The sequence below is a fragment of the Labeo rohita genome, chromosome 4 (assembly GCF_022985175.1).
Source record: "Labeo rohita strain BAU-BD-2019 chromosome 4, IGBB_LRoh.1.0, whole genome shotgun sequence".
In the NCBI taxonomy this organism is placed as follows: domain Eukaryota; kingdom Metazoa; phylum Chordata; class Actinopteri; order Cypriniformes; family Cyprinidae; genus Labeo; species Labeo rohita.
In genome coordinates this window covers 39,647,230-39,673,877 of record NC_066872.1, presented here as the reverse complement: position 1 = coordinate 39,673,877, position 26,648 = coordinate 39,647,230, and the positions used below count along the sequence as shown (strand labels likewise).

At 34.8% G+C, this 26,648-nt stretch overlaps 3 protein-coding genes across 5 annotated transcripts; 1 reads left to right on the top strand and 2 right to left on the bottom strand.

The window, feature by feature from the left end:
• Positions 1 to 484: 484 nt before the first annotated feature.
• On the bottom strand, positions 485 to 10,067 carry si:ch73-139j3.4 (CD82 antigen). Its single transcript, XM_051107042.1, is given in 10 exon segments — positions 485 to 2,027; positions 3,604 to 3,687; positions 3,782 to 3,883; positions 3,885 to 3,947; positions 4,046 to 4,153; positions 4,278 to 4,352; positions 8,993 to 9,108; positions 9,304 to 9,382; positions 9,642 to 9,759; positions 9,900 to 10,067. Coding segments are annotated over 9 exon segments (1,080 nt in total). The 5' UTR covers positions 9,708 to 9,759; positions 9,900 to 10,067; the 3' UTR covers positions 485 to 1,640.
• Positions 10,068 to 13,725: 3,658 nt separating this feature from the next.
• Positions 13,726 to 16,054, top strand: lsm8 (LSM8 homolog, U6 small nuclear RNA associated). The gene is made up of 4 exons (XM_051108374.1): positions 13,726 to 13,871; positions 14,656 to 14,696; positions 15,568 to 15,695; positions 15,787 to 16,054. The coding sequence occupies exons 1-4, from the start codon at positions 13,841 to 13,843 to the stop codon at positions 15,875 to 15,877; spliced, it is 291 nt and encodes a 96-aa protein (XP_050964331.1). The 5' UTR covers positions 13,726 to 13,840; the 3' UTR covers positions 15,878 to 16,054.
• An 819-nt stretch (positions 16,055 to 16,873) lies between these two features.
• On the bottom strand, positions 16,874 to 25,723 carry tymp (thymidine phosphorylase). Of its 3 annotated transcripts, none has more exons than XM_051108371.1 (11): positions 25,465 to 25,723; positions 25,057 to 25,209; positions 23,782 to 23,953; positions 23,513 to 23,709; positions 22,101 to 22,199; positions 20,928 to 21,057; positions 20,732 to 20,850; positions 19,174 to 19,336; positions 18,834 to 19,061; positions 18,493 to 18,633; positions 16,874 to 17,205 (listed from the first exon to the last, which is right to left on the bottom strand). In XM_051108371.1, the coding sequence occupies exons 3-11, from the start codon at positions 23,915 to 23,917 to the stop codon at positions 17,051 to 17,053; spliced, it is 1,368 nt and encodes a 455-aa protein (XP_050964328.1). In that variant the 5' UTR covers positions 23,918 to 23,953; positions 25,057 to 25,209; positions 25,465 to 25,723; the 3' UTR covers positions 16,874 to 17,050. The 3 variants fall into 3 exon arrangements, with proteins under 3 accessions (XP_050964328.1, XP_050964329.1, XP_050964327.1); XM_051108372.1 differs by having other exon boundaries at positions 25,057 to 25,170; XM_051108370.1 differs by having other exon boundaries at positions 25,057 to 25,150.
• Positions 25,724 to 26,648: the final 925 nt, after the last annotated feature.

Genomic DNA, 26,648 nt, shown 5'->3' with positions numbered 1-26,648 from the left:
AAAAGAAAAAAGATCAGCTGTTTTTGCATTTGGTTTGCTTGGTTTGATACTTTGTATGCAATGCAGTTCAATTAATTAATTTCATGTGCCAATTAGATTTAAAAAAAAATGCAAATGAGATTTGAGCAAAATTTCAGTAAATATCAACTTAAAGTTCTATATGTTCTGCACAAAGATGCCATTTGGCTTCAGAATATTTCCTATGAGTCATACGGACTATGTTTAGCTCGATAGGCCATTGTCACACTATAAGTGCAGAACAAATGAGACTTGAGAGAGATTTCGGTAAATATTAACTTACAATTTGATATGTTTTGCACAAAGCTGCTATTTGGCTTTAGAATATTTTCCATGAGTCACAGACTATATTTACAGAGTTTTTAGGATGCTTTTTTGTTATTTCTAGAGCTTGATAGGTCATAGAAGAGTCATGAATAACTGACCCACTTTTCATTTTTAGATAAACTATTTCTTCAAAATCCAACCTAACAGACCCTTTTATGCTATTTGTGAATAATTTTTTGTCACCGTCTCAATGCATCCCAGACAGTCCTGTAAATCCTCCACTGACTCACTATGCATCACTCTGTCCAGAGCAGAATCAGGTACCGGCAGTGGAAATCTCAAGCTCCTCTCCTTGTAACTTTCTCTTTGTCCCCATCAATGCGTGCGCTGTCAACTGTTGTCGTAAAGCATGACTGCCAACTCATAACCGCACGAGGTCGGTAATGTCAGCCTGGCTATCATCAACCGCAGAGTGACCGTAACAAAGGGCCCTCTCATGCGGACAGACACGCCGCTCTTTATGGCCCACAGAGAGTGTCGTCCATCAAACTTCAGTCAAAGCCCACTCTTGACTCGCCGACTCAGCTTCCGACACACACACTGATACATTCACACACTAAACGGCCCCCAGTGTCATTAACATCAACTCTTGACTCATAAAGCAGGTCTGAGTGTGCAGTGATTTACAAAACAACCTCTCGAATCATCCGAATATGACAAGTGAGAACGAAGATTCTTCGTGGCACGGAAAGCAAAGGATGAGTAATGGTTTACACGCATTTTAAACACAGCTTGTGTGCTTTTTGTTTAGTAATAGTCGAAATAATGTAAATATAGTGTTTGTATATAAAACATGTTTATTTTTATGTATGTTTCAAGTAGAAATCATCGATTTTTATTCTTTATTTAAAATAATATTTTTGCCATATAACAGTGTTTTAATATTATTGCTAGTTATATTGTGTGGATTGTCTCATATTGGTTGTAATTTCAGGTCAGTATTTTTATGATTACACTACTAGTTATACAAAACCTGTACATTTTTCATGGGGCATTAAAATAAAATAGAAACATGATAAAATCTGTCTGTCATCAAATGCTGAACTTTGACTTCTGAGCAAAAATGTTAAGGTCTGGAATGAATTGTTTGAGAAAAAGATGCTGGTTGTCTTTACAATGACAAATGATACTCCTGGGAACAGGCGCTAACCTGAACTCAGTGAAACAAAACAATGGTCTTACAAGAAGGTTTTAGATGTCATTGGTCAGGCACATACCGCAGTTTGCGCTTTGTTGAATGCTATTTTTAAAACAGCAAATTAGCCCATCCCGATCTGATCACGTTACATCGGTCTTCAGTAATCATCAGGATTGTAGCTGTGATGGTAGTTGTGGTGCTGCATGTATCCCTGATCGTAACTGTCATCATAGCTCTGTTGGTATTGCAAATTATGATGGTGGTTGTACATTTCACTGTTGTCTGGTTCGAAAAATTCTGGATTGTCATACTGGCCGTAATTCCTGTCATCATATCCACCGTGATGATAGTAGGCGTCGGCGGCGTCCATTTCATAGTCATAGGGTTGAGGATCAAAGTGCTGGTTTTCCATGCCGTACTGCTGGTGTTCAGGCTGCGCTGCAGGATTCTCCTCCATGGCGTTCAGTAGATTACTGGGATGCAGTTCCCTCGTCTTACGGCTGATGCATTTGTAGGTTTGGACGCCAAAGATAAACTGGAGAATCTGAGCATTACAAGACCAAACGATCCAAAATCAGATATGATATCAGTTTTACTGATAGTCCACTTTATGACGAAATGTTCAGTATAATATGTCACAGTTTACTTGATTTTGCTATCCTCAATTACATAAATGAAATGTAGTGTCCTGCACAGTAAAAAAATATCAAAAATTATATCTTGTATAATGTGTGTGAGTGTGTGTTTGTGTGTGTGTATATATATATATCAAAGAAAAGATGCTTAACTTTTTAAAACTTTTTAAAGCTACTGTGTTATGTACTTCCAAGGGAGAACCATACAACAGTTTTTCATTTTATTTTATTTTATTTTTTGTATAAGTCAAAGATGCTTAACTTGCATTGCATTGTTTGCTTCCAATCCAGAATATAAAACAATAAATTTTTTTATTATATATATATATATGTATGTATGTGTATATATATATATATATATATTTATTTTAGTTTATTTATTTTATTTCCGCTTAAATACAAGTAAAGCTCTAACACTAAAATGAGTTGCATTGTGCGCTTACAAAGTATAAATAAACAACAATTATTTATTTGTTTGTTTATTTATTTTTTTATTATTTAAGATGCTTTATGTCAAAGATAGTGTTATGCACTTCCAAGGGAGAAACATACAGCATTTATTTTTTTTTATTTTTTTTATTTATTTTTTTTATTATTATTTTATTTTATTTTATTCCAGGTTAAACACAAGTAAAGCTCAGTCATTAAAATGAATTAAATTTTTATTTATTTATTTATTATTTACTAACTTGTATTGCATTATATGCTTCCAATGGAGAATATAAAACAATTGTTTTTTTATGTTTTTTATATTTTTTTATATTTTTATTTTAGTTCATTTATTTTATTTCCGGTCAAATACAAGTAAAGCTCTAAAACTAAAATGAATTGCATTGTACACTTACAAGTATAAATAAACAACAATTTATTTATTTGTTTGTTTGTTTTTTGCTGTCCAAGTCAAAGATGCTTTGTTATGTCAAAGATAGTGTTATGCACTTCCAATGGAGAAACATACAACATTTTTTTATTTCTTATTTCTTTTTTTTGTTGTTGTTGTTTTTTTATTATTTCATTTTAGTTTATTTTATTCCAGGTTAAACACAAGTAAAGCTCTGTCTTTTTTTTTTTTTTTTTTTTTTTTTTTTTTGTATAAGTATTAACTTGTTTTGCATTATGTGCTTCCAATGGAGAATAATCAATTTTTGTTTGTTTGTATATATATTTTAGTTTATTTATTTTATTTTACTTTATTTTGGGTTAGATACAAGTTAAGCTCAAACACTAAAATGAATTACTTTATACACTTACAAAGTATTTTCGTGGAGTCTTTTTATATTTTTATTTTTGCTGTGCAAGTCAAAGATTCTTAACTTTTAACTTTTATATTCCAAGGGACAAACATACAAGTATTATATTTTATTATATTTTATTTTATTACTTAATCTAAGTCCAAGATGCTTAACTTTTATGTGACCCACAATATGTTTATTAATTGGTTACATATTGTGTGAAAAATCATTTAAGTTTTTGCTCTCTCCTTACCTGTATCAAAAGAAGCCCAGCATCCATTCCAAATATCAAGATTATATTCATCTCTAACCAGTCCACTAGAACTGTCTCACAGCCCTATCACCAAAAACAAACTGCATTAGTGAGCAAATTAAAACAGGGAGGATAAGTCAAAAGGTTGTAACGATGGAAAAAAGGCAACATGTGCTACCGTTTTATGGATCTCTGATCCTTTTCCAAATCTGTATGTTCCAGGCAGAATTACAGGGCAGGTATTATTAAAACAGGAGCAAGGATAGATGTCAGTCCCCCCCCAGAAACTTAATAACTGTGTTATTCCTCCATTCATTTGAGGTCAGCCTACCACAGCATTGTGCCTACAGCAAAAAAAAGCACACACATTCCTATAGCAGCTAAAATATAGTTATAATAATTACATAGCCATCTTGCATTCAGGTGTAAGTCAGCCACGTACAGAAATCTGCACGCTGTCTAGAAGTCTCCAAGACAGTTGAGATCGGGTTTCATTTCCTCCGTACTGACTAATGATCTCGTCCACATTCTCCCTCAAAAACTCCCCAATCTGGTAACATTCAAAACATGTGTTTGACAATTTGTTTAATCATTTTATCATTGGAATCTCATGTGTGAAGTTGAAGCCAGCTGTGTTTTTCCTTACGGTATTAATCATTTATGTAAAAACTTGCCTTGTTTCTTCGTATCAATAGCACAACGGTGATGAAAACCTGACCCAGTATGATGACGACCAAGATGCACAGATACTGAAAAACAGCAAGCTTTTAGTGCAGCTCAGAAATAGGTTAAAAGTTATTACACTCTAAAAAATGCTGGGTTGTTTTTTTTTAATCCAAATGCTGGGTTCAACTTGTTGGGTCATTTTATTGGGTTATTTTTTTATATATATATATATTTTTTACTCAGGTGCTGGGTAGTTTTTCTGGAACTAAGTTGCTGGGTCATTTTTAACTCAGATTAATTTTTTCTACCTAACCGCTGGTTTAAGCCTGTCTCTGACAAAACAACCCAGCTGCTGAGCAGTGTTGCCAAGTCCGTGATTTTCGTGCAATTGGGCTACTTTACACTGTTGCCACATTTTTGTTTTTTTTTCAAGTACACTGTAAAAAACAATTTGTTGAGTCAACTTAAAATAATTTGTTACCTGGCTGCCTTAAAATTTTAAGTTCAGTCAACTCAAAAAAAGTTTATTCAACTTGAAATGTTAAATTATACTAAGTGACGACTTATATATTTCAGTTGAATCAACTTAAAATTTTAAGCCAGCTGGGTTACTTACCCATCTGTTAAGTTTAGCAAACACAAATATCTAAGTTGTTACTTAGTACCACTTAACATTTCAAGTTGACTAAACTTATTTTAGTTGACTGAACTTAAAATTTTATGGCAGCAGGGTAACAAATTATTTTAAGGTGACTCAACAAACTGTTTTTTATTTTTTACAGTGTAGGCGGGTTGAAGCGATTCCAATAGGTAATATTTAGCCCCTGGAATACTAATTTTACCCCCGCCAAAAAGTATTTTACTCCCCAGAACGATAGACTGTAAAAAATATGGACGTAGTGTCCGTGACGTCACCCGTAGGTTTCTGAAGAGCATTTTTGAAGCTCTTAGTGGGCGGGAGTCGGCCGTCGCCATCTTGGAATCGCGTCACTGCACGTCACTCCCGGAAAATCGAAAATGGGCAAAGAGGCGGATGTGGGTGAAGCTGGTTGCTGAAACCACACCCGCCGACGGTGGTGACAGCAGCAGCAATTCACCTGTCACTCAAGTGGCCACGCCCTAAATTACGCAGAACTTTAAGGCTTAATATAATTTAAACGGATGGGTTGACAGTTGACATGAAGGGCAAAATTAGCTATATAGACCAAAAGCACTTTTTGAACCAGGCTGTAAACATATTTTTTTCTGCTGTGAAGTTGGGCATTTTAACATGGGAGTCTATGGGATTGACTCCCTTTTGGAGCCAGTCTCCATAAATTGCAGTTTTAGTCATTTCCAGTTGCTGCTTGCCCAGAACGCGATTTTTACAGACGGAACCCTCCTCAAAACGCAGTTGGGCTACTTTTGGGTAGCAAATGGGAGGGTTTTGTAGTGAAAACCTGGCAACCCTGCTGCAGTCAGTCAGAGCGCGGGCTTTTTGCGTCCTCTACAGGAGAAACCGCTTCTCAGCGCCGCCGATTTGCACTTCTTCAGTGAAATGAAGGTTTGTATACATTTTATTTCATTTATAAAGTCTTTTCTCTGCTGTAAATTGTGTTATTTTACACAACGCCACATAAGGACGAGATGTCAGTCAGCTGCGTTAGCAGCGGTTACTTCACATAGTGGAAGCACCTGTTGCCTTGCATAGAATAAATGGATTTTGTTCGTTGTAGTTACTGAGTTTAATTTAATTTGATGTTGAAATATGTTCTTCAATGTCAGTACTGTTTGTTTATGGGCATGTTTTGACGTCAGTCACGGCATCTTTCAGCTGCGAGTGAAACGCAAGGCCGCTATGGAAGGCCGGATTATTAAAAATTTCTTTACACGTCACGTGTACAGACGTTATAACGCGTGTACACGTAATTGCGTCTACACGCGTTATTTCGTGTACAGACGTTCTGACGCGTACACGCGTAATTACGGGTAGACGCGTAAACACAAGATTTTCAGTGTCAAAATAAAAGTCACATCCACTAGCGCGCAAAACCATGCGCAAAACCTACACTGTTTATTTATTGATTTATTTGTGTATTATTATATTTATTATTATTAAGTACATTTTGAGGCAAAACATAAGGTGCCTTATAAAACATTAATATAATAATATTAATAATGTAATATAATTGTAAATAGTTATTTGTTTAATTTAATTATTTCCTGTTTCTTGTTCATGATATATAAAATAATGCTTGAAACTTAAGGGCGTTTTATATGAAATACACTTTAATCACAAGATTCAAAAGAAATGTTTACCCCAAAGCCAAAAACATGTGCAGTTTTCTATATGAAAACTAAAAACATTTCAATAAAAATCTAAACACACACACACACACACAGCAGCAGCAGCAGCATAATTTTAGAAATAATTTTATTAAGTGAACAATTCACTCTTAGGCCCATTTTGACAATCCTGGTTGTCCTCCATGCTAATCTCATTGTCTGGTAGTGCTGCTGGTCTGCAGATGGATACTACAGTCTACAGTTTTATGTTGATTATTTTTATTACTTATGGTGGATGTACCCTATGTTGTTGGATGTTCCCTATGGATGTTCCCCATCTTGTTGTGTACAATTTTGCAATAAAAAAAAACAGTTCCCCGATTGTGATTGGTTGAACTGTGTTCAAAGTTGTTGCGTTCAATACACCTGTGAAAAAATATTTATTTAAAGTTTTTATTTATTTATTTTAAGTATATTTATTTTATGTTATTGTTTTTACAAAAGCTAAACTTTTTTTTTATTAAAGCTTATTGCTTTATTGAGCGTAATCTTTTTCACAAAAACTCATTCAATTCAAAGGGGCAATAGCCATATGTTAAATTTTGGGATCACTTAAGCAGTGTAAACTTTTTTCTTTCCACCTGTATTTTAAAATGTATTTCGCAATTTAATTAATTTTAATAAATATGTATTGTTACATGTGTAATAAAGTTTGTAAATTATATTTTTAATCAAAATAACTATTTTAATATATGTCACTGAAACTAAATAACTCCTCTAACGCACGTATTTTGAAATGCCGCCTCCTTCTAGGTCATAATACGACATCATTATCATGTGACTAATAGATAGCGCTGACATATCCGGAAAGAGAAAATGACGTACCGCCAGGTGCGTTAGTGTGTATTTTGGTACGTCACTTTTATATGTATTATTAATTATTGACAGGTCATTATGTAGAGATTTACGTCACTATTATATGTTTAATTAATTTTATGCAAATTTCGATGTTTCCGGCCTTGCCATTGGCCAAACATTAACGTCTGTACATGAAATAACGCGTGTACACGCAATTACGTGTACACGCGTTATAACGTCTGTACACGTGACGTGTAAAGAAATTTTTAATAATCCGGCCTTCCATAGGCCGCGGTCTGAACTTCATAGTTACACCCATAGACTGTAAAAAAATATGGATGTCGTGTCCGTGACATCACCCGTAGGTTTCTGAAGAGCATTTTTGAAGCTCTTAGTGGGCGGGAGTCTGCCGTCGCCATCTTAGAATCATGTCACTGCACGTCACTCCCGGATAATCGAAAATAGGCGGGACATGGGTGGAGCTGGTTGCTGAAACCATGCCCGCCTAGCACAACAGCGTTGACAGCAGCGGCAATCCACCTGTCACTCAAGTGACCATGCCATAAATTATGCAGAACTCACAGTTGACATGAAGGGCAAAATTAGCTATATAGACCAAAACCACTTTTTGTACCAGGCTGTAAACATATTTTTTTCTTTGCCCATTTTCGATTATCCGGGAGTGACGTCCGGTGACGCGATTCCAAGATGGCGACGGCCGACTCCCGCCCACTAAGAGCTTCAAAAATGCTCTTCAGAAACCTACGGGTGACGTCACGAACACCACGTCTATATTTTTTACAGTCTATGTTACACCAACGAACAGCAGCTATTTACCGGCTCAGATTTCGGCGATACATCGGCATGAGAATTAGCGTTATTTCGGTAAAAAGCGATTACAGAGAATGGCTGAATACGCTAATATTAAAAAGCTACTTTTAAATGTTAGATTTTGTATGTCTACAATGTTTGTTAAACGAGTTTAAATGTATGTGTTATTGTACACTATGCTGTATTCACCCAAATAAATTCAGTTTGTCTTGTATTTTGCCCATGTTTTCTTGCTTAATAATAAATGTTCATTTTTTGATTGTTGCTCTTGCCTCCCCTGGTGAAAAAACCAACATATACTGGTAGGTATGTTTTGATGCTGGGATGCTGGTTAGGTAGGTTTTGGTGCTGGTTTAAGCTGGTCCTTTGCTGGTTCATGCTGGTCCTTGACCAGCAACATGGCCAGCAAAAACCAGCAAAGGACCAGCTTAAACCAGCATCAAAACCTACCTAACCAGCATCCCAGCATCAAAACATACCTACCAGCATATGCTGTTTTTTTCACCAGGGTCTAGTAATTCTGTGTTTCATAAGTTCATATAAGTCAATTTTAAGCCACCAATATAATATTTTTAAACAATAGTTGACTTGAAATAACCCATCATGCTTGGTAAACATTTAACCCAACCAGATGGATCACAATAACCCGGCATGTGTTCTGTCCAGTATTTACCCAGCACTGGGTTGCCAAATAACCCAAGTTGGGTTGTTTTTAACCCAGCATTTTTTAGAGTGTAGCTTGTTTGTGCACTGCATGAATTATGCTTACAAATATGATGAAACATCTGTTCTCAAAATAGGCGCCGGCACAACCCAGCAAGGACACTGCAACCACAAGAAGTCCGATGAAAAAGAGCCCCCCGGCCACCACCTTCACATCCTGTCCTGAGAGACCACACCGAAATCAGACTGAAGGACAAACATTCACCAAAAATTGGCGTAGCATACTTTATAATAGAGAAAACGTCATGTCCTAAAACATTATTATTGGTAATCTGAGGCAAATTGCAATAACATCAATTGTGTAAGATAACTCCTAATTTTAATAATGATAGACTACGACAAACAGGACAAACTTACCAGAGCTGAGAACGCTCACAAAGCTGTCCTTATCAAATAAAATCCAAGCCGAACACGCAAAAATGCTGATGCCAAGAATCTGTCAAGACCATGTAAATTGTTACTTGTTTGTACATGTAGCCATGCATGAATTAAGATGTTTTATTTGACGGGTGCAGAAGACGCTCTCTGCACGTTGCTGGCAGAAAACAAGCACATATTTAATCATATTACGGGCTGTGTGTCAATGTCCAAAGTATGATTAATATATTTGACTGCAGTCCAAGAAATTCTTTACTCAAGAAATCTCTTTAAAATCCTTGGCAGCAACGTACAAATCTATAGTTATTCAATCTTACCACAAAGAAGGAATTGACAAGCATTAGAAAGAACTTTAAGATCTGAAGTTTGTCGTCTGTTTTCATGTTGCCTTTAGGAAATGGTCACAGCTTCACATGAAATCTAATTTAAAAGATGCTGCGTGGAAACGGAAAACACATAAGTAACAAGATCATATTACTTGAATAGCTTCCACAAAGATATTAAATACAAATTAAATACAACTTTATGATGTTTAACCATCACTTTCAAAGATGAAAGATGAAGGTTTGAATTACCTGTATCGCTAAACCAGTTTCGCTTGTTATGTGTCCAATTCGTTCTGGTATAAACAGTTTTAATTTTTTGTTTTATACATCCGTTTTTCTTCCCTGGTTCACGTACGTGTTTCATATACTATTTAACAACATAATGGTTTCCTGGAGATCGTCTCAATGCATCTCAGGCATTAAAGTTCACTTCCTCATAACAACATAAATGATTAACTTTAACAATCACTTGTGTTGTGCTTCACTACAGCAAGTGCCCTGGTGTTTTGTCTTTTAATGAGGGGTTTGGACAGAGTTCAGAATGCGAAAAATTATCATCCGGTTTATTTCCTTTTGCTACGATTGTGCATTGAATTGTTTAGGTAATTATTGTTTCTCAAGCTTCATAAAGGTACACTCTAAAAATTGCTGGGTTGAAAACCCTGCGCTGGATGAACAGACTCAGCAAATGGGTTGCTTTGATCTGTTTTACTACATTACTATATGGCTGGCTTAAAATGAACCCAAAATAGGTTGTAAATTAAAAATCAGACATAACTTTCTTGTAAAAAGCTTGTATATATCAAAAGGTGAACATTCAGACTCTGAAAAATGCTGGGAGAAATGTGGACAAACCCAGTGACTGGGTTAAATGTTTAATTGTAGTTTTATTGAACTCAATTATTGTTTAAAAATTACTGTGTATACTGTATGGCTGGATTAAAATTAACCCAAAATAGGTTGTAAATTAAAAATCAGAGACATAATTAGGCATCAGCAATAATCAAAAGGTGAACATTTATTAATACACAATTTAAAAAAAGGTTTATTATTTAATTATTCAACTTATTGAATGTTTATTTAATGAACATATTAATCAATTCAATTAATCAATCCAACCTGTTTTGGGTTCATTTTAAGCATGAAGTAGGCAATTTTAAGCAACAGTTGAGTTAAACATTTAACTGAACTGCTGTGGGTCAAAACAACCCAGTCGCTGCACTCTTAAAAATAAAGGTTCTAATCGGCATCAGTGGTTCTATGAAGAACCTTGAACATCCATGGAACTTTCAAATGCAGAAAAGGTTCTTCATAGTGGAAAAAAGGTTCTTTAGATTTTTAAAATACTCTTCAAAATGGTTCTTTTAGGAACTGTTCACTGAAAGGTTCTTTGGGGAACCAGAAATGGTTCTTCTATGGCATCACTGCAAAAACACCCTTGTGGAACTTTTATTTTTAGGAGTGTCCATATTTCACCCAGCTTAATTATATAATAAACATTATTTTTAATGCTTATTAATAAATGTTCACCTTTTGATTTTTACTAATGCCTCTAATAATTATGTGTCTGATTTTTAATTTACAACCTATTTTGGGTTCATTTAAAGTCAGCACATAGTCATTTTTAAACAACAGTTGAGTTAAATAAAACTACCCAATCACTGGGTTTGTCCATATTTCACTCAGTTCTGGGTTGTTTTTAACCCAGCATTTTTTTTAGAGTGTAATTATTATTTATATAACTTATTAATCAATGTTCATTTATTGAACATTAATAAATGTTAATTCCAACCTACTTTGGGTTCATTTTAAGCAAGAAATATAGTTATTTTTTAGCAATAGCTGAGTAAAATAAATTAACCAGAAAGCTGGGTTAAACATTTAACCCAACTGCTGGGTCAAAGCAACCCATTCGCTGGGTTTGTCCCTATTTCACCCAGTGCTGGGTTGTTTTTAACCCAGTATTTTCTAATAAGAAACCTAAAAAATGTTTATTATTTAATAATTTATTTAGCTTATTAATAAATGTTCATTTATTGAACATACTAATAAATGTTATTTTCCATCCTACTTTGAGTTCATTTTAAGCAAGAAATATAGTAATTTTTCAGCAATGGTTGAGTTGAATAAAACTACCCAGAAGGTTGGGTGAAACATTAACCCAACCTCTGAGTCAAAACAACCCAGTCACTGGGTTTGTTTGTCCATATTTCACCCAGTTCTGGGTTGTTTCTAACCCAGCATTTTTTTTAAGAGTGTAATTATTATTCAACTTATTAATAAATGTTCATTTATTGAATAGATTAATAAATGAAGAGTTCAGATGCAAAACCAGCTAAATCCATCTGACGTCTTTCTTTTAAAAATGCATTTTTATCAGGCTCAAATGTATAGGTTTCTATGTAAGTACCGGTACTTCTGATTGGGCTGAGGCTGCTATTTTAGCGAGTTTGAAGAAAAAGTATTTGATGGACGTATAATATGTGTCGAGAGCATACACTCAGTATCATTATCTCATTTTTGACCAAGATGGCTTTTAGCTGGTTTTGCATCTGAACTCTTCAAATGTTAATTTCCAACCTACTTTAGGTTCATTTTAAGTAAGAAATATAGTTATTTTTTAGCAATGGTTGAGTTAAATAAAACTACTCAGAAAGCTGGGTTAAACATTTAACCCAACTGCTGGGTCAAAGCAACCCATTCGCCGGGGTTTGTCCATATTTCGCCCAGCGCTGGGTTGTTTTTAACCCAGTATTTTTAATAAGAAACGTAAAAAATGTTTATTATTTAATTATTTATTTAGCTTATTAATAAATGTTCATTTATTGAACATAAATGTTATTTTCCATCCTACTTTGGGTCATTTTAAGCAAGAAATATAGTAATTTTTCAGCAATGGTTGAGTTGAATAAAACTACCCAGAAGGTTGGGTGAAACATTTAACCCAACCTCTGAGTCAAAACAACCCAGTCACTGGGTTTGTTTGTCCATATTTCACCCAGAATTTTTTTAAGTGTAATTATTATTTATTCAACTTATTAATAAATGTTCATTTATTTAAAAAATAACAAATGTTCATTTCCAACTTCTTTGGGTTCATTTTAAGCAAGAAATATAGTTATTTTTTAGCAATAGCTGAGTTAAATAAAACTACCCAGAAAGCTGGGTTAAACATTTAACCCAACTGCTGGGTCAAAGCAACCCATTTGCTGGGTTTGTCCATATTTCACCCAGCGCTGGGTTGTTTTTAACCCAGTATTTTTTAATAAGAAACCTAAAAAATGTTTATTATTTAATTATTTATTCAACTTATTAATAAATGTTCATTTATTTAAAAAATAACAAATGTTCATTTCCAACTTCTTTGGGTTCGTTTTAAGCAACCCATTTGCTGGGTTTGTCCATATTTCACCCAGCAATGAGTTGTTTTTAACCCAAGTGTACCAAGAAGTGCCATATAGTTTGCAGAATAATACAAAAGTTATATTTGAAATACCATGTAATTCCGTCAATATGATACTCTATAACCCTGCTGAAAAAAAAAATAACAGTAGAAACCATCACAGAAATTCTAATGGTTTCCACTACAAACAGCCTACCATTACAAACATTACAAACCATCAACTTATAACCATTAAAACCATTAAAAATGGTTTTCTGTGGTGTTTATTATGATTTAGAGACCCACATGGTCATTATAGTTTTCATTAAAACCAGTGCAAGTCCCATTATAACCAATAAAAACATTAAAGTTAAATATTTTGTGATGGTGTCTATTTTTTATTTATTTTTCAGCAGGGAAATCAAAGTAGCATTAATCATCACGGTACCATTGTACCACCACAGCACTTCTGTGTAAGTGCCATCGTCATCATCCCCATCAGTCTTTCCATCGGCCCCCACTGTGACCCTGAAACAATTTCCCTTTTCACCAAGAACTGATTCTAATCTCAAAGGTTGCTCATTAGAAACCGTATTCTATAGACCTCCTTGTTAAAAACCTATAGAGTGCGCCACCTTCTGGAAAAAATCCATTACCATTGGTTCGATTGCTCGTGCTCGACTAGTACCGTCGCGATCTGTCATCGGCTACTCGAGTCTCTCCGTTCTCATTTCCGGCTCAGCTGAACGAATGTGTTTCGTTGTAGTTGTGCTGGAGAACCGGTGGATTTAAACAAGCACCAGCAGAGATGTCTACGGCTCTGGAGAGTTACATTAACCGTATCCTTTGATTGACTTCATGATGACGATGTTATATATCAGTGGGTAGTGGCGTTGTGTTGTTTTCATGACAGTGTTTATGTGTTTCAATAGGCGCGATTTGTGGCGCGCTATCAAGTGATTTAGCATGTTATGAGCATGATAAAGACATTATCACGTTTTAGTATGCATTTATAAATGTACTCTATCAGATTTTATATGTACTACGTATATACAGTAAATATGCGTGATAAATTTTGTGTGTAGTATGTACTATGTACGTAATAATAGCATTGTGCTATTGCATAATACATTTAATTATGTTAAATATGATTATGTGTGTGTATATGTGACCCTGGATCACAAAACCAGTCATAAGGGTCAATTTTTCAAAATTGAGATTTATACATCATCTGAAAGCTGAATAAATAAGCTTTCCATTGATGTATGGTTTGTTAGGATGGGACAATATTTGGTTGAGATACAACTATTCGAAAATCTGGAATCTGAGGGTGCAAAAAAATCAAAATGTTGAGAAAACTGCCTTTAAAGTTGTCCAAATAAAGTTCTTTTAGTTTTCGTATATTTACAGTTGGAATTTTACAAAGTATATTCATGAAAGATGATCTTTACTTAATTTCCTAATCATTCTTGCCATAAAAGAAAAATCGATCATTTTGACCCATACAATGTATTTTTGGCTATTGCTACAAATATACCCCAGCGACTTAAGACTGGTTTTGTGGTCCAGGGTCACATATAAGTCGTCATGAGCCTGATATTTCCCTAACCAACATTATTTAAGGGACGGTTGCCATCATCACTTCAGATGGCAGAATGATTGTGGTGAGTGTTTATCATTTCCTTAAAGTAAAAAAGTTCACTTCCAGAGTTAAAACTTTATGATTTGCGCACGTGTCATCAAAGATGTGTCTTTCTTTCTTCAGTTGCAAAGACGAGTTTTTTTTAGGAAAACATTCCAGGAATTTTCTCCATATGGTGGATTTCAATGGTGGCCAATGAGTTGAAGGTCCAAATTGCAGTTTCATAATAGCTTCAAAGAGCTCTACACAATCCCAGCTGAGGAATAAGTGTCTTATCTAGCAAACAATCAGTCATGTTCTTAAAAAAACAAACATTTATATACTTATTTGTCTGTATACTTTGATTCAAAAAAGGTAGGGTAGAGCCAAAAACTCCATATTATTTTCTTTAATCAACTTTAAAATCATCCAACATCGTTGTTTTACCTTTTTTGTAAACAGCGTTTGATTTTCCTTCCCTGTTTATTTTGTAAACACTGGGTTGGTACTTTTGCACACATCACGTGTGAGGTCGAGCTAGTGCAAGATGAGCATTTGTGGTTAAAAAGTATATAAATTTGTGTTTTTCTTAGAAAATGAAAGGTCGTTTTGCTACATATAGGTTCTTATTCCTTGACTGGGATTGTGTAGCTGCATTAAAACAGCAATTTGGACTTTCAGCCCGCTGATCCCCATTGAAGTCCACTATATGGAGAAAAATCCTGCACTGTTTTTCTCAAAAACCTTAATTTCTTTGCGACTTTAGAAAGAAAGACATGAGCATCTTGGATGAGAAGGGGGTGAGTAAATTATCAGGACATTTTCTTTCTGGAAATTAACTTCTCTTTTAAGTAACATTGTTTATGTGCATTAATAATGGAGCCTGCTTATGCCTTTTATTGTTTTGTCCTTAGGGGACGCTAAAGGGCTTCGATCAGACAATCAATCTCATCCTGGATGAAAGCCATGAGCGGGTGTTCAGCTCTTCCCAGGGCGTAGAGCAGGTGGTGCTGGGACTGTATATTGTCAGAGGCGATAATGTGTATGTATTATGTCTTTTCTAGTAGTTTTGCAGCTTATAAAACAACTGCAGACTTTATTGGATTTTAAAAACTTGTATGTTTGTGTTTAAGGGCTGTAATCGGTGAGATTGACGAAGAAACAGATTCTGCGCTTGATCTTGGAAACATAAGAGCAGAACCGCTCAATTCTGTGGCGCACTGATGCCTCCCAAACCGGGACAGAAAAATCCACCTTTAGATGAAACTTCTCGTCCTCGTTTGAAGACTTACCCTAGGCATCGAAAAGCAGCAATATTATTTGCTTTTTTTAATCTTGAAGAAAATAGACTGAATGCATATCCTTTTTTACGTGTGTTGAAATAAAAAAAATGCGAAAGTATTTGTTTTAAATAATTCTTTTTATTTTCGACGGAGGCAAAAAACAAGGTGATGGCGACTGATGTAAAAATTTATATTTAAGCAAGACTCAAATATAAAATGTAAATTGTGATTTGGTGAATCTCTCAGAGAAATATTAAGTTTATATTTCACAAAGTCAAAAGAAATACAAATTTTTATTGCATAAAAAAATGAAGCTCACGTTAATGACAATGTTGGCAGCTGACATTTTGGAAATTTAGTTACATTGGGGAAAAAAAAAATCTTATTAGTATAATTTATAATTTAAGGATGTAGAAAATCTTTGCAGCCATGTTGGATAGATTTGTACCACTATGTGGCAGCAAAGATCACCCTATCTCTTCTCCAAATTCAATTTATTTAAACAAAATAAAAAGATAATCACACTGATTAATTGGTTTGATTAAATTCACAGAGAAAGACTTCACTGAAAAATATAAATGAAGCACCAGTGTTATGCTCTAAAGGCATTTTCAAACCTAAAACATAATTCACGTTGTGCAATCAAATTCCTTTTACCTTCTCACAAATCTATGAACATCTCAAGGCACCATCATAGATGCCTTTTATACAAGAAAAACAAGAGCTGACCCTGTTTTCTAAGATTCTGGAGCTCTTCAGAGATTTGTGGTCTGTAATGCTGCAGTTCCTCTGCGAGTGAATGGTGGCAGCATTTCGTCTACTGGTCAAACACACCTGCGTGCAATTTTCAAGTAAAGCTGAAGGCCTCAATCATCTGGTTTAGGTGATTTTATAGCTGCAACTAATCTGGATCAAGCAGACCTGGGCTACAGTAATATTTTAGCTACTGGTAAGCAAATATGTTTAAACATTTTCCAGATGCAGAGCTCAAACGTCATTGTTGGTCTTTGTCTCTCATGTTTTTCTTCTAAAAACTCCCTAGTGGCCTCATATAAACAATACATTCAGACTGAAATATTTGTTACAAACAAAATAAGTCTTGAACGAGGCTGTGTTATGACATGTTGAGATTGTCTGGGTTGATGAATTCTGCCACACGCGATGCTGCCTTGTATTTGTCAAGGCTGCCAATGACCAAAGCTGTTTGCAGGTCAGAATAGTGTGTGCTCAGATCTGGGCAGTTGTGATGGATCCTGATCCATGATTCACCTGCCAATTGAATCAATAGAGTATCAATACAGATTTGTCTCAATGACACTATACAGAGATACAGGCTATTTTTGAGAACGGCATGCAAATTTAACATTTTCACATCTGTGAAATGGTGGGTGATTACTCATCATTTTGTTCATCAAGGCTGTTCATTTGATTAAAAATACAGAAAAAACAGATATATTCTGAAATATTATTGCAATTTAAAATAGAGGTTTTCTATTTTAATATTGTTTAAAATAGAATTTATTCCTGTGATGCAAAGCTGAATTTTCAGCATCATTACTCCAGTCTTCAGTGTAAAATGATCCTTCAAAAATCATTCTAATATGCAGATTTATTATCAGTGTTTAATTAAAAATACAGAAAAAAACAGTAATATTGTGAAATATTATTGCAATTTAAAATGGTGGTTTTCTATTTTAATATACTTTAAAACAGAATATATTCCTGTGATGCAAAGCTGAATTTTCAGCATCATTACTTGAGTCTTTAGTGTAACATGATCCATCAGAAATCATTATAATATGCTGATTTATTATCAATGTTTATTTGATTAAAAATACAGAAAAACAGTAATATTGCAAAATATTATTGCAATTTAAAATAATAGTTTTCTATTTTAATATACTTTAAAATGTAATTTATTCCTGTGATGCAAAGCTGAATTTTCAGCATCTTTACTCCAGTCTTCAGTGTCACATGATCCTTCAGAAATCACTCTAATATGCCTATTTATTATCAATGTTGGAAACAGTTGGACTGCTTAATATTTTTTTAAAACCTGTGATACTTTTTTCAGGATTCTTTGATGAGCAAAACGTTAAAAAGAACAGCATTTATTTAAAATAGAAATCTTTTGTAACAATTTGATCCATTTCCAGTGTGATTAACGAGCTGGAAGCAGATCAAAGATGGACCAAATTTGTATTCATTAATTTAGGGGTGAAATATTACTTCCTACTCATAGTATGAGTGCATATTTCACATTTAACATCTTACATTTGCAAAAATGCTATGGGTGATATGCCAGAATGCAGTTTGACCCATTTCCAGTGTGATAAATGAACCACAAGCAACATTAATATTAGTCTTGACTCATCATGCAAAACTGGATTATACATTTAAAAATAAATAGTTATTTTAAAACTATTTTATTCTAAGACATCTTCTAACCCAACTGCTGAAATAAACATGCATTGTAGTGACTTTCACATACTATTTTTTTAATAGCCAGACTACTTTTTAGTTAGAAGTATATATTTTGAGATAAATAAGACTAACCTTTCTGTACCTGCTGTCCCATCTTAACCAAAATCTCTGCTCCCACACTATAATCGATTTCCTCTCCTGATTTAGTACGTCCCGCCCCTAGTTTATGCAGCACTTTAGCCAGGGCCAAACCGTCGATGTCCAAAACGGCTCCTGTCAATCAAGCGTTTCACACATACACACACAATGGCTGCCGCTGAGATAATGGACGTGATGATTGCATGTAGATGAATAACAGTGAATATTAATAGCGCGCTCTGTGCGATCTGTTTATAATCATGCCTGTGCTGTTAGCGTTATGTAAAAATAATTAACATATTTGATTTTCAAACGAGAACATGGAACATAATTACCATCATCTAGCACCTCGAGCTCTGTCTGATGTGCTGCACGCTTCATGTGCTTAAAGTAGTCGGTCTCGTTTGAGCACAGGGAATGTGCAACATCTGCCGACACACCCTGACCCATCAGCATCGCCTCAAACTTTTTCAAGGCTTCTCCGTTTTCCAGTTTCAGAGCGATTTCAGTTTTCCCACCCTCTAGAGTACAGGAGTGGCCACACATCCACAATAGATAGCCACCTAAATACAATGGACACTTTTAGGATTGCTTAATGCAGACATTTGTGGTCAGTTTATCTTAGTTGTGTTGTCATCGTACAGTGGTATGTTCAAAACTGGTCCTTCTCCTTACCTAAATTTATAACCAGTTCCTTGAGATCATCTGGCCCTCGTCCTTTAAGACACTCAAGAGCTTCACACACCTCAAGCGCATTTCCCACTGTCTGGCCAATGGGAGTGTCCATCCGGCTAAGCACCGCCCCTGTTTTCACACCAAGCTTGTTGCCTGCAGTGACCTTTCAGCAAATTGACAACAGTATTGTGTGACAGTTGAACTGAGAATGACTTTTAAATGCCAATTCGAATTTGATTTGAGGTTGCAAATTTGAATGTAAGTAGAAATACAACACTTTCATTTAAAAAAATGAAATCCAACACTTTTGAGGTGCTGACTGCAAAAATAGTGCATGTTTTGATGTAGAATGTCAGTTTTTCACCAAACATAATGTGCATTTCATAGCATTTTTGCTTTTGACAACCATTTGTAAGTCTTGTATTATCCCTTAATCACCACGAAATACTGCAAACACATGATTTTTCTCTTCTACTGAGCCAGGTTTGACTATTTGTTTAATTCTCAGCTGATTTTCACATCTATTAATGATTCTGAAGACGTTATTTTATGGACAATTCTGATTTTTACACTCCTTTGCAGCTTGTAAGTAAAATCATACATTTAAATATATATTTTTTGTCAGTAAAACTTGGCATTTGACTGGTTTCGTTATTTTGATAAGTGCATTAAAGCTAACAGATACACATTTATATTATACACATTGAAAAATAAGAATTGTAATGCTTTTCAAAGAAGTCTCTTTGCTCACCAAGCCTGCATTTATTTGGTCCAAATTACAGCAAAAACAGTAAAATTCTGAAATATTTTTACTATTTAAAATAACTGTTTTCTATTTGAAAATATTTTAAAATGTAATTTATTCCTGTGATTTCAAATCTGAATTTTTAGCATCATTACTCGTCACATGATCCTTCAAAAAGCATTCTAATATTCTGATTTGCTGCTCAAAAAATATATTATTATTATTATTATTATTATTATTATGTTGAAAACAGCTGAGTAGAATTTTTTCAGGTTTCTTTGATGAATAGAAAATTCAGAAGAACAGCATTTATCTGAAACAGAAATCTTTTGTAACATTATAAATGTCTTTATCATCACTTTTAATCCATTTAAAGCAACCTTGCTAAATAAAAGTATAAATGTCTATATTTATATACATTTTGTACATACATACAGTTTTGAAAAAAAACATTAGTTTTGAAGTTATTAGAAGATTTAAAGGCCCTATGCATAGAAAGAACTATAGAGAGAGATATGTTTAAAATGCCAAATATAGAAATCTGAATTTTATGTACATATTTTAATATAATTAATAAATTAGCTTTAAATGAGCTTAATTTCCCAGAATCTATTACCTGTGTTGTTGTTTTTTTAATTGCAATTCAATTTATGTTCCTATGTTCAGTGTAAATACACACTCAGTAATCCTGATGGATGCATTTTAAATCCAGTGAATTTTGGATGCAACTTTCAAAAAAATTGCATGATTATTGTAGATGATAATGTAGCGATAACAGTGATTATATAGTGTAAACAGGAAAAGCTCTCTTACCAGTGACTGAGCAAGACGGCGAGCGCTGTCCAGATCTTTATATAGAGCAGCTCTGCCAAACTTCACATCTAACACAAGAGCACTCAGACCTTCAGCTCCTTTCTTAGAGATGATGGAGCCTGTACAGAACATGGACAACAGTAATCATGAGAAGTGGAATTAATACTGCAATGAGCAGTTTTTAGGTTAATCTTACTGATGATCAGAGGAAGACTATCAACAGTCGATGTGGCGTCTCTGATGGCGTAGAGAACACGATCTGCTGGAACTACACTCTCTGTCTGTCCCACAATGCAACAGCCCACATCCTCGAGGATCTGCTTCACCTACAAGCATATAATATAAAACAATTATATATTTAGCTTTATTTTTTTTGGTTTTGTAACATTTGGCAGTCCAATCACATGATAGAGTCATGAAAATGAGTAATGATTGTGTTCATAAATGTTACAAAATTAAATGAATACCTGGTTTGTCACTCTGCGTTTTATGAATATACAAATTTTGCATAATATAGTAATAGTACAATAGTAATAACCTTTTACTGAGTTCTGACTTCTAACTGTGGCTAGTAAGAAGTGTGTTTGTGAAATATTGCATATACTAAGTCATGGCTTAGTCTTGGTTTTGGGAGAGACAGCATGCTGTGATGAATCAGTACATGGGCGACATTCATTTACATAGATTTCATTATATTAGGATTACATTCAGTGGTAAAAATTGATTTGATGGTGCTTATATTCAGTATCAACATTAATTAGAATAGAGCACGGAAGACATGGTTAGCAGGATTTTATGATGTCGGTATGCATTAGTCAGTCAGTTCCTCATTTAGATACGTGTTCTCATGATCAGATGATTCAGTATATATATACTAATGTTATATTGCTTTTTTTTTTTTTTTTTAACATTTATGCAACCTGTTAACCAGAACTTTATGCTGGATCTTCTAACAAAGAATAAGGAACTAATCCAAATCATCATGAGATGCTTAGTAAATATGCAAATTTTAACACTAATGATTCATGATCATTAGTCAAGATTTGCATTGCATTTGCCAGATGCAGATTTCAAAAACTCTTGACTCTATAAACTTTGGACTTTTCCTTTTTACGAAAGGTTCCTGTTCAGCATGTTGCATCAAGATTAAGATAATGTGGTAATATATTCTTGGAAATAAGCTTTAGTTTACAAAGTCTTCACAAATGTAAATGTAATTTGGGTATTAATTAATACTCATTTTTTTATTTTATAATAGAATCATTTTAAGATAACATGAGGACTGTATTTACTACAATCTGACAGTTAATAGGCCAAAACTGATTCTCTTGAATTTTGTCACGATTGGTAAAACCATCATTTGACTTACCTGTTCAACTGACTGGTTGACTTTAAACCCAGGTATAGACTCCAGCTTGTCCAGAGTGCCACCTGTATGTGCCAGTCCTCTTCCACTTATCATGGGCACCTAGAAAAAAACCTACATGTCTAAAATACATCAACTGCATTCATTTTAAAATAAATTAAGATTGGCTGGTGGTGGAAAATGTAATTGAGTAAAAAATGTGCCCTAGATATAGTGCAGAATCTCCAAAATTCTAATTTATCTTATTCTAATAACTAATACAATTCTAATAAAATTCTACTAACTCTAAAAAATAAAGGTTCTTTATTGGCATCAATGGTTCTTTGAAGAATCTTGAACATCAGTGGAATCTTTCAAATGCAGAAAAGGTTCTTTAGATTTTTAAAATGTTCTTCAAAATGGTTCTTTTAGGAAATGTTCACTGAAAGGTTCTTTGGGGAACCAAAAATTCTATGGCATCAGTGCAAAAACACAATTTTGGAACCTTTATTTTTAAAGGTGTCATCGGATGCAAAAATGAACTTTTTCAAGTTGTTTGAACATTAATGTGTGTTGGCAGTGTATGTACAAATCTACCCTATAATGATAAAAATCCATGCAGTGGTTTTTAATTAATCTGTAAAAAAATAATATTCCCTTTTTCAAATCGAGCCATTCTCAGATGCCTGTCGGTGTGCCGTCACACCCACAGAGGCCGCTCCCATGATAGTTGATTGACATGAGCGTCTTCCCTCAGACCAGCTGTCACAGTCCAGTAACCTCCATTGTTTTGATGCCGGAGCATGGATTTAAATTAGATTGAGCGATTGAGGCGTTGTGTTGCTGGATGTAATATTGAACATAGTGGTCGTCATTTACTCCCGACATCTGAGCCGCTGAAGATGCAGTAGATTACGTTTGTTTGGGAAGGGAATGTGGCTCCCGAACTACATATATCCGTCTATGTTCGTGCGAATCATTCGTGATCCAGCTTCACTTACAGCAGAAGTGCGTATAAGGGTTTTTTATGAATCTTTGCAATCGCTTTTCCTTATAAGTGGTAGTTAGGAAGTTTAGCAGCTGAACGCGGCTAAAGTAAACAGGCTTGTCACTCCACAGAGAGAAGAGAGGGGCGGGGCGAGCAGAGCTCATTTGCATTTAAAGGAACAACCCCTTAGAATGAGATGATTTTTGCAGAGCTCATTTTGACAAGGTAAAAAGGGTGTTTTTTACACAACCATTGAGAATTTTTAACCAAAGTATATTATAGACTTTTCATTAAGACCCTAAAGAATCATGTCAACTTGTGGAAAATGGGCATCCGATGACCCCTTTAAGAGTGTACATCATCATTGCTTTCTTTGTTTTAAAATTACAGAATCTTAAAATTTAGATGTTTGCATAGTTTAAAATATAGTCCATGGCATTTCCTATACCTTACAGCCACATGCAGCCAGAGCAGGAGCGAGTGGCAGGCTGACTTTGTCTCCAACCCCACCGGTTGAGTGTTTGTCTACCACAAGCCATTCCTCCGGCCATTTAAACGTCTCTCCAGAGTTCATCATCTCTCTTGTCAATACCAGGGTCTCTTCTTCAGTCATGCCCTTCTGCCATATGGCCATTAGCATGGCACCTATGCAGGTGCAGCACAATTATTTTACAAAAATTCCACCCAAACACTGAATTTCCATAATCATGTTCTTACCTATTTGAGTCTTCTGGATGGCTCCTGATGTGACTCCTTGTACAAAAGTGCCTATCTCTGCAATGCTGAGTCGGCCACCGTCTCGTTTCACCTTTATAAGCTCAGGGAAACTAATAGCGCTGTCTTTATATGACATCTTTACAACGGATTATGTGTCGTCTCCAGTCAACAGCTGTGGGGAGGCATAAAACAGGAACTTTGTACAGAGGAAATGTTACGTCAAGGGTTAGATTCTACCCAGATTGGGCTAAAGTTGATTTAATTACATAATGACATCTGTCTAGCTCAAAAAAATCTAGCCGTCTACTGAAGTTATCCATTTACATGGTATTTTTTTTTTACTATATTTTACAGATAGATAGATAAAACTTTACAATAAGGTTTCATTACTTAATGCCAGCTGATGTATTAATGAACATTAGTAAGTAATACATAAATGTCACAGTAATGTTAACGTGAGCTAATAAAAATGGTAAAAATACAAATATTGGTGTAGAAACCATTTCAACTCAGAAAAAGCTTGAAATTTGATAATTGCAAAGAATCTGCAAGTAACACAGTGAATAAAACCATTTTAAAGTACAAAGCCTGAAATATTTTCTTGTAAAATGTACTTTTAATAATCCTTTTTTTCCACAGTATATGTTAATGTTAACAAATAGAACCTTATTGCAAAGTTTGACCTATTAAATAACTATTGAATCTTTACTAAATGTAATAACTCAGGCTGTAATTGTCAGCTGTGTGAGTGGCACCTAAAACTAAACAATTTTGAATGTTTATATCTATTTTTAACAAACTAAGTAGCATATTTGTAAAAAAGCACTATTCATCAGGGTGTTTGTGAGGTTTTTAAATGATAAAACAATAGGCATATTAACGAAAATACTACTTGTTTTTATAGAAATAAACGTAAGTGAGATTAGAGGAGTTGACACCTCGGCCAATCACCGTCTACTGCAGTTGTAAGAAATAAATGATCTACAAACACTGCAAACAGAACATTGCAAATCGCAAAAAATCATATTGCAAATTCAAGACTGAAAGTGAAAGTGATGGAGATGAGCAAAACATCCTGTTAGACAGCCGTGATTTCTGATTTACCTAGTTTGTTTTTCTTCTAACATTCACCATATTGTTTTAAATTGTTTACACAGAGATCATTAAATTAAATGTGACTTAAAATGTATAAAATTAGCATAAGTCTACTTAAAATTCAAACCCAATATCTGGTTGCCCAAATAAACGTGAACAAATGTAAAAGCAAACGCTTACCTTGTTTTACTGAACAGTAAATAGCGTCCGAATCCCTGCACTCTCTCAGAGCATATGTCAGTGACACATTAACCAGCCTCTTCTCAATCTGACTCTGTCATGAATGTGAAAGTCCTGTCAATAGACAGCCAGGACATCTGTGGACATCTGAGGCTATAATGTGAATTTACAGCATTGACTGCCAACGAATTCCAGCAGTCCTTTTGTCTAATAATTGCATAATATGTTATGCAATACAAATTGTTTTCACACCTTAATGAAACTATTTAGCTATGAATAAAAATAACACCGATATAGTCATCTAACCAGCTTGGTATTTGGAGCCTAGCATAGCCATAGCCTAACATTAAGCAGCTTACTTTAATAACGTTACGTTAAAATATGAATGAAACATTTCAGATAACTTACTGTATACGAGTTACTAGACTTAAGCATTTTATGGAGACCAGGTCCGGTTGTCACATGGGACAGTTGTCACAGGAGCTATATGTCAGTAGCCAAAGGTTTTGAGTCAAAAGTCCAGCTGCATAAATGCTTGTTTTCAATAACACTGACGATGGTGTACTCAAACCATTGGCGTCGGAAGCAAAATAAATGTGGGTGGGTCCAGAGTATATGCCATTTTCTGTAGTATGGTGCCTTTTATTATGTATATTGCCTCTATCCAGTAACGTGACAATACCACAAAATACGACTGTTCAAACGAGTTTCCAGTGGCGCAAGTGGTAAAGCGAATAGCTGAACGACCCGAGTTCGAGTCCGCCTATTGCCGAAATCGGTGTTTTGCTTTTTCACATCTCATTTTGCATCGGAAACGCATTTGTTTTCAATAAAATAAAAATTAAGGGAATAAGTTTGAACAAAGTAACGGGCTAGGCTTAGGTGTATCTGAGCAGCAGATACGCTCAGATGCTGTGTTACAGGAGTGCAGCAGGCGCAAATATTGCCTAAACACACCCAGTATAGACAGCGATGCTGTCAGGACCGTGGCGCCCGCTTCCTTTGAAATATGTTTGATGATTGCGCCTAATGCGCCCGCGCCCGTTCCTTCCACTGCTCCACCCCAGATGCTGCATGTTCATACACGTGAGCATGGAGCTTAATCTATTAGCGCATTCGTCACGTGGAATGGATTTGACTGATGGCTTTAAAAAGTGCGCAGACATATTCGTGAATTAGAGACGGTAAAAGTGGGTGGGTCCGATATTATTGGTCTTCAAAAGTGGGTGGGTCCTGTCCCACCCGCATTTATTGGTTCCGACGCCCATGACTCAAACCTGTTAAATTACGAGGTCCACCCTATAAACATACATTCTGACATAAAGTGTATGATTTTTTTTTGTTGTTTTGTATATTACAGTTTAGATTTTTTTTAATCTAATGAATTATGGTAAATGGTAAAATGTCATTAAACAGCTCATAATACATTTAGATTTTTTTTTTTTTAATTAACATTTAATAAAAATTCTTTCAAATTAGTGTTATCTCCCAGGTTATGCATAACCTGCATCAGTGGAAAACACTTTCGTTTTATGTAGATCATAAAAGATAGTCTAGTTTAAGACATGCAAGCTGAACTATCACTAATGTCA

Excerpts from the sequence above, each read along its gene's own strand:
- lsm8 (XM_051108374.1), top strand. The coding sequence starts at position 13,841 with ATGTCTACGGCTCTGGAGAGTTACATTAACC. Across the intron at positions 14,697-15,567 it reads CAGATGGCAGAATGATTGTG|GGGACGCTAAAGGGCTTCGA; the intron begins GTGAGTGTTTAT and ends TTTTGTCCTTAG. Across the intron at positions 15,696-15,786 it reads ATTGTCAGAGGCGATAATGT|GGCTGTAATCGGTGAGATTG; the intron begins GTATGTATTATG and ends TTTGTGTTTAAG.
- tymp (XM_051108371.1), bottom strand. The coding sequence starts at position 23,917 with ATGTCATATAAAGACAGCGCTATTAGTTTCCCTGAGCTTATAAAGGTG. Across the intron at positions 22,200-23,512 it reads TGGCTGCATGTGGCTGTAAG|GTGCCCATGATAAGTGGAAG; the intron begins GTATAGGAAATG and ends GTTTTTTTCTAG. Across the intron at positions 19,337-20,731 it reads GCCGTCTTGCTCAGTCACTG|GTCACTGCAGGCAACAAGCT; the intron begins GTAAGAGAGCTT and ends ATTTGCTGAAAG.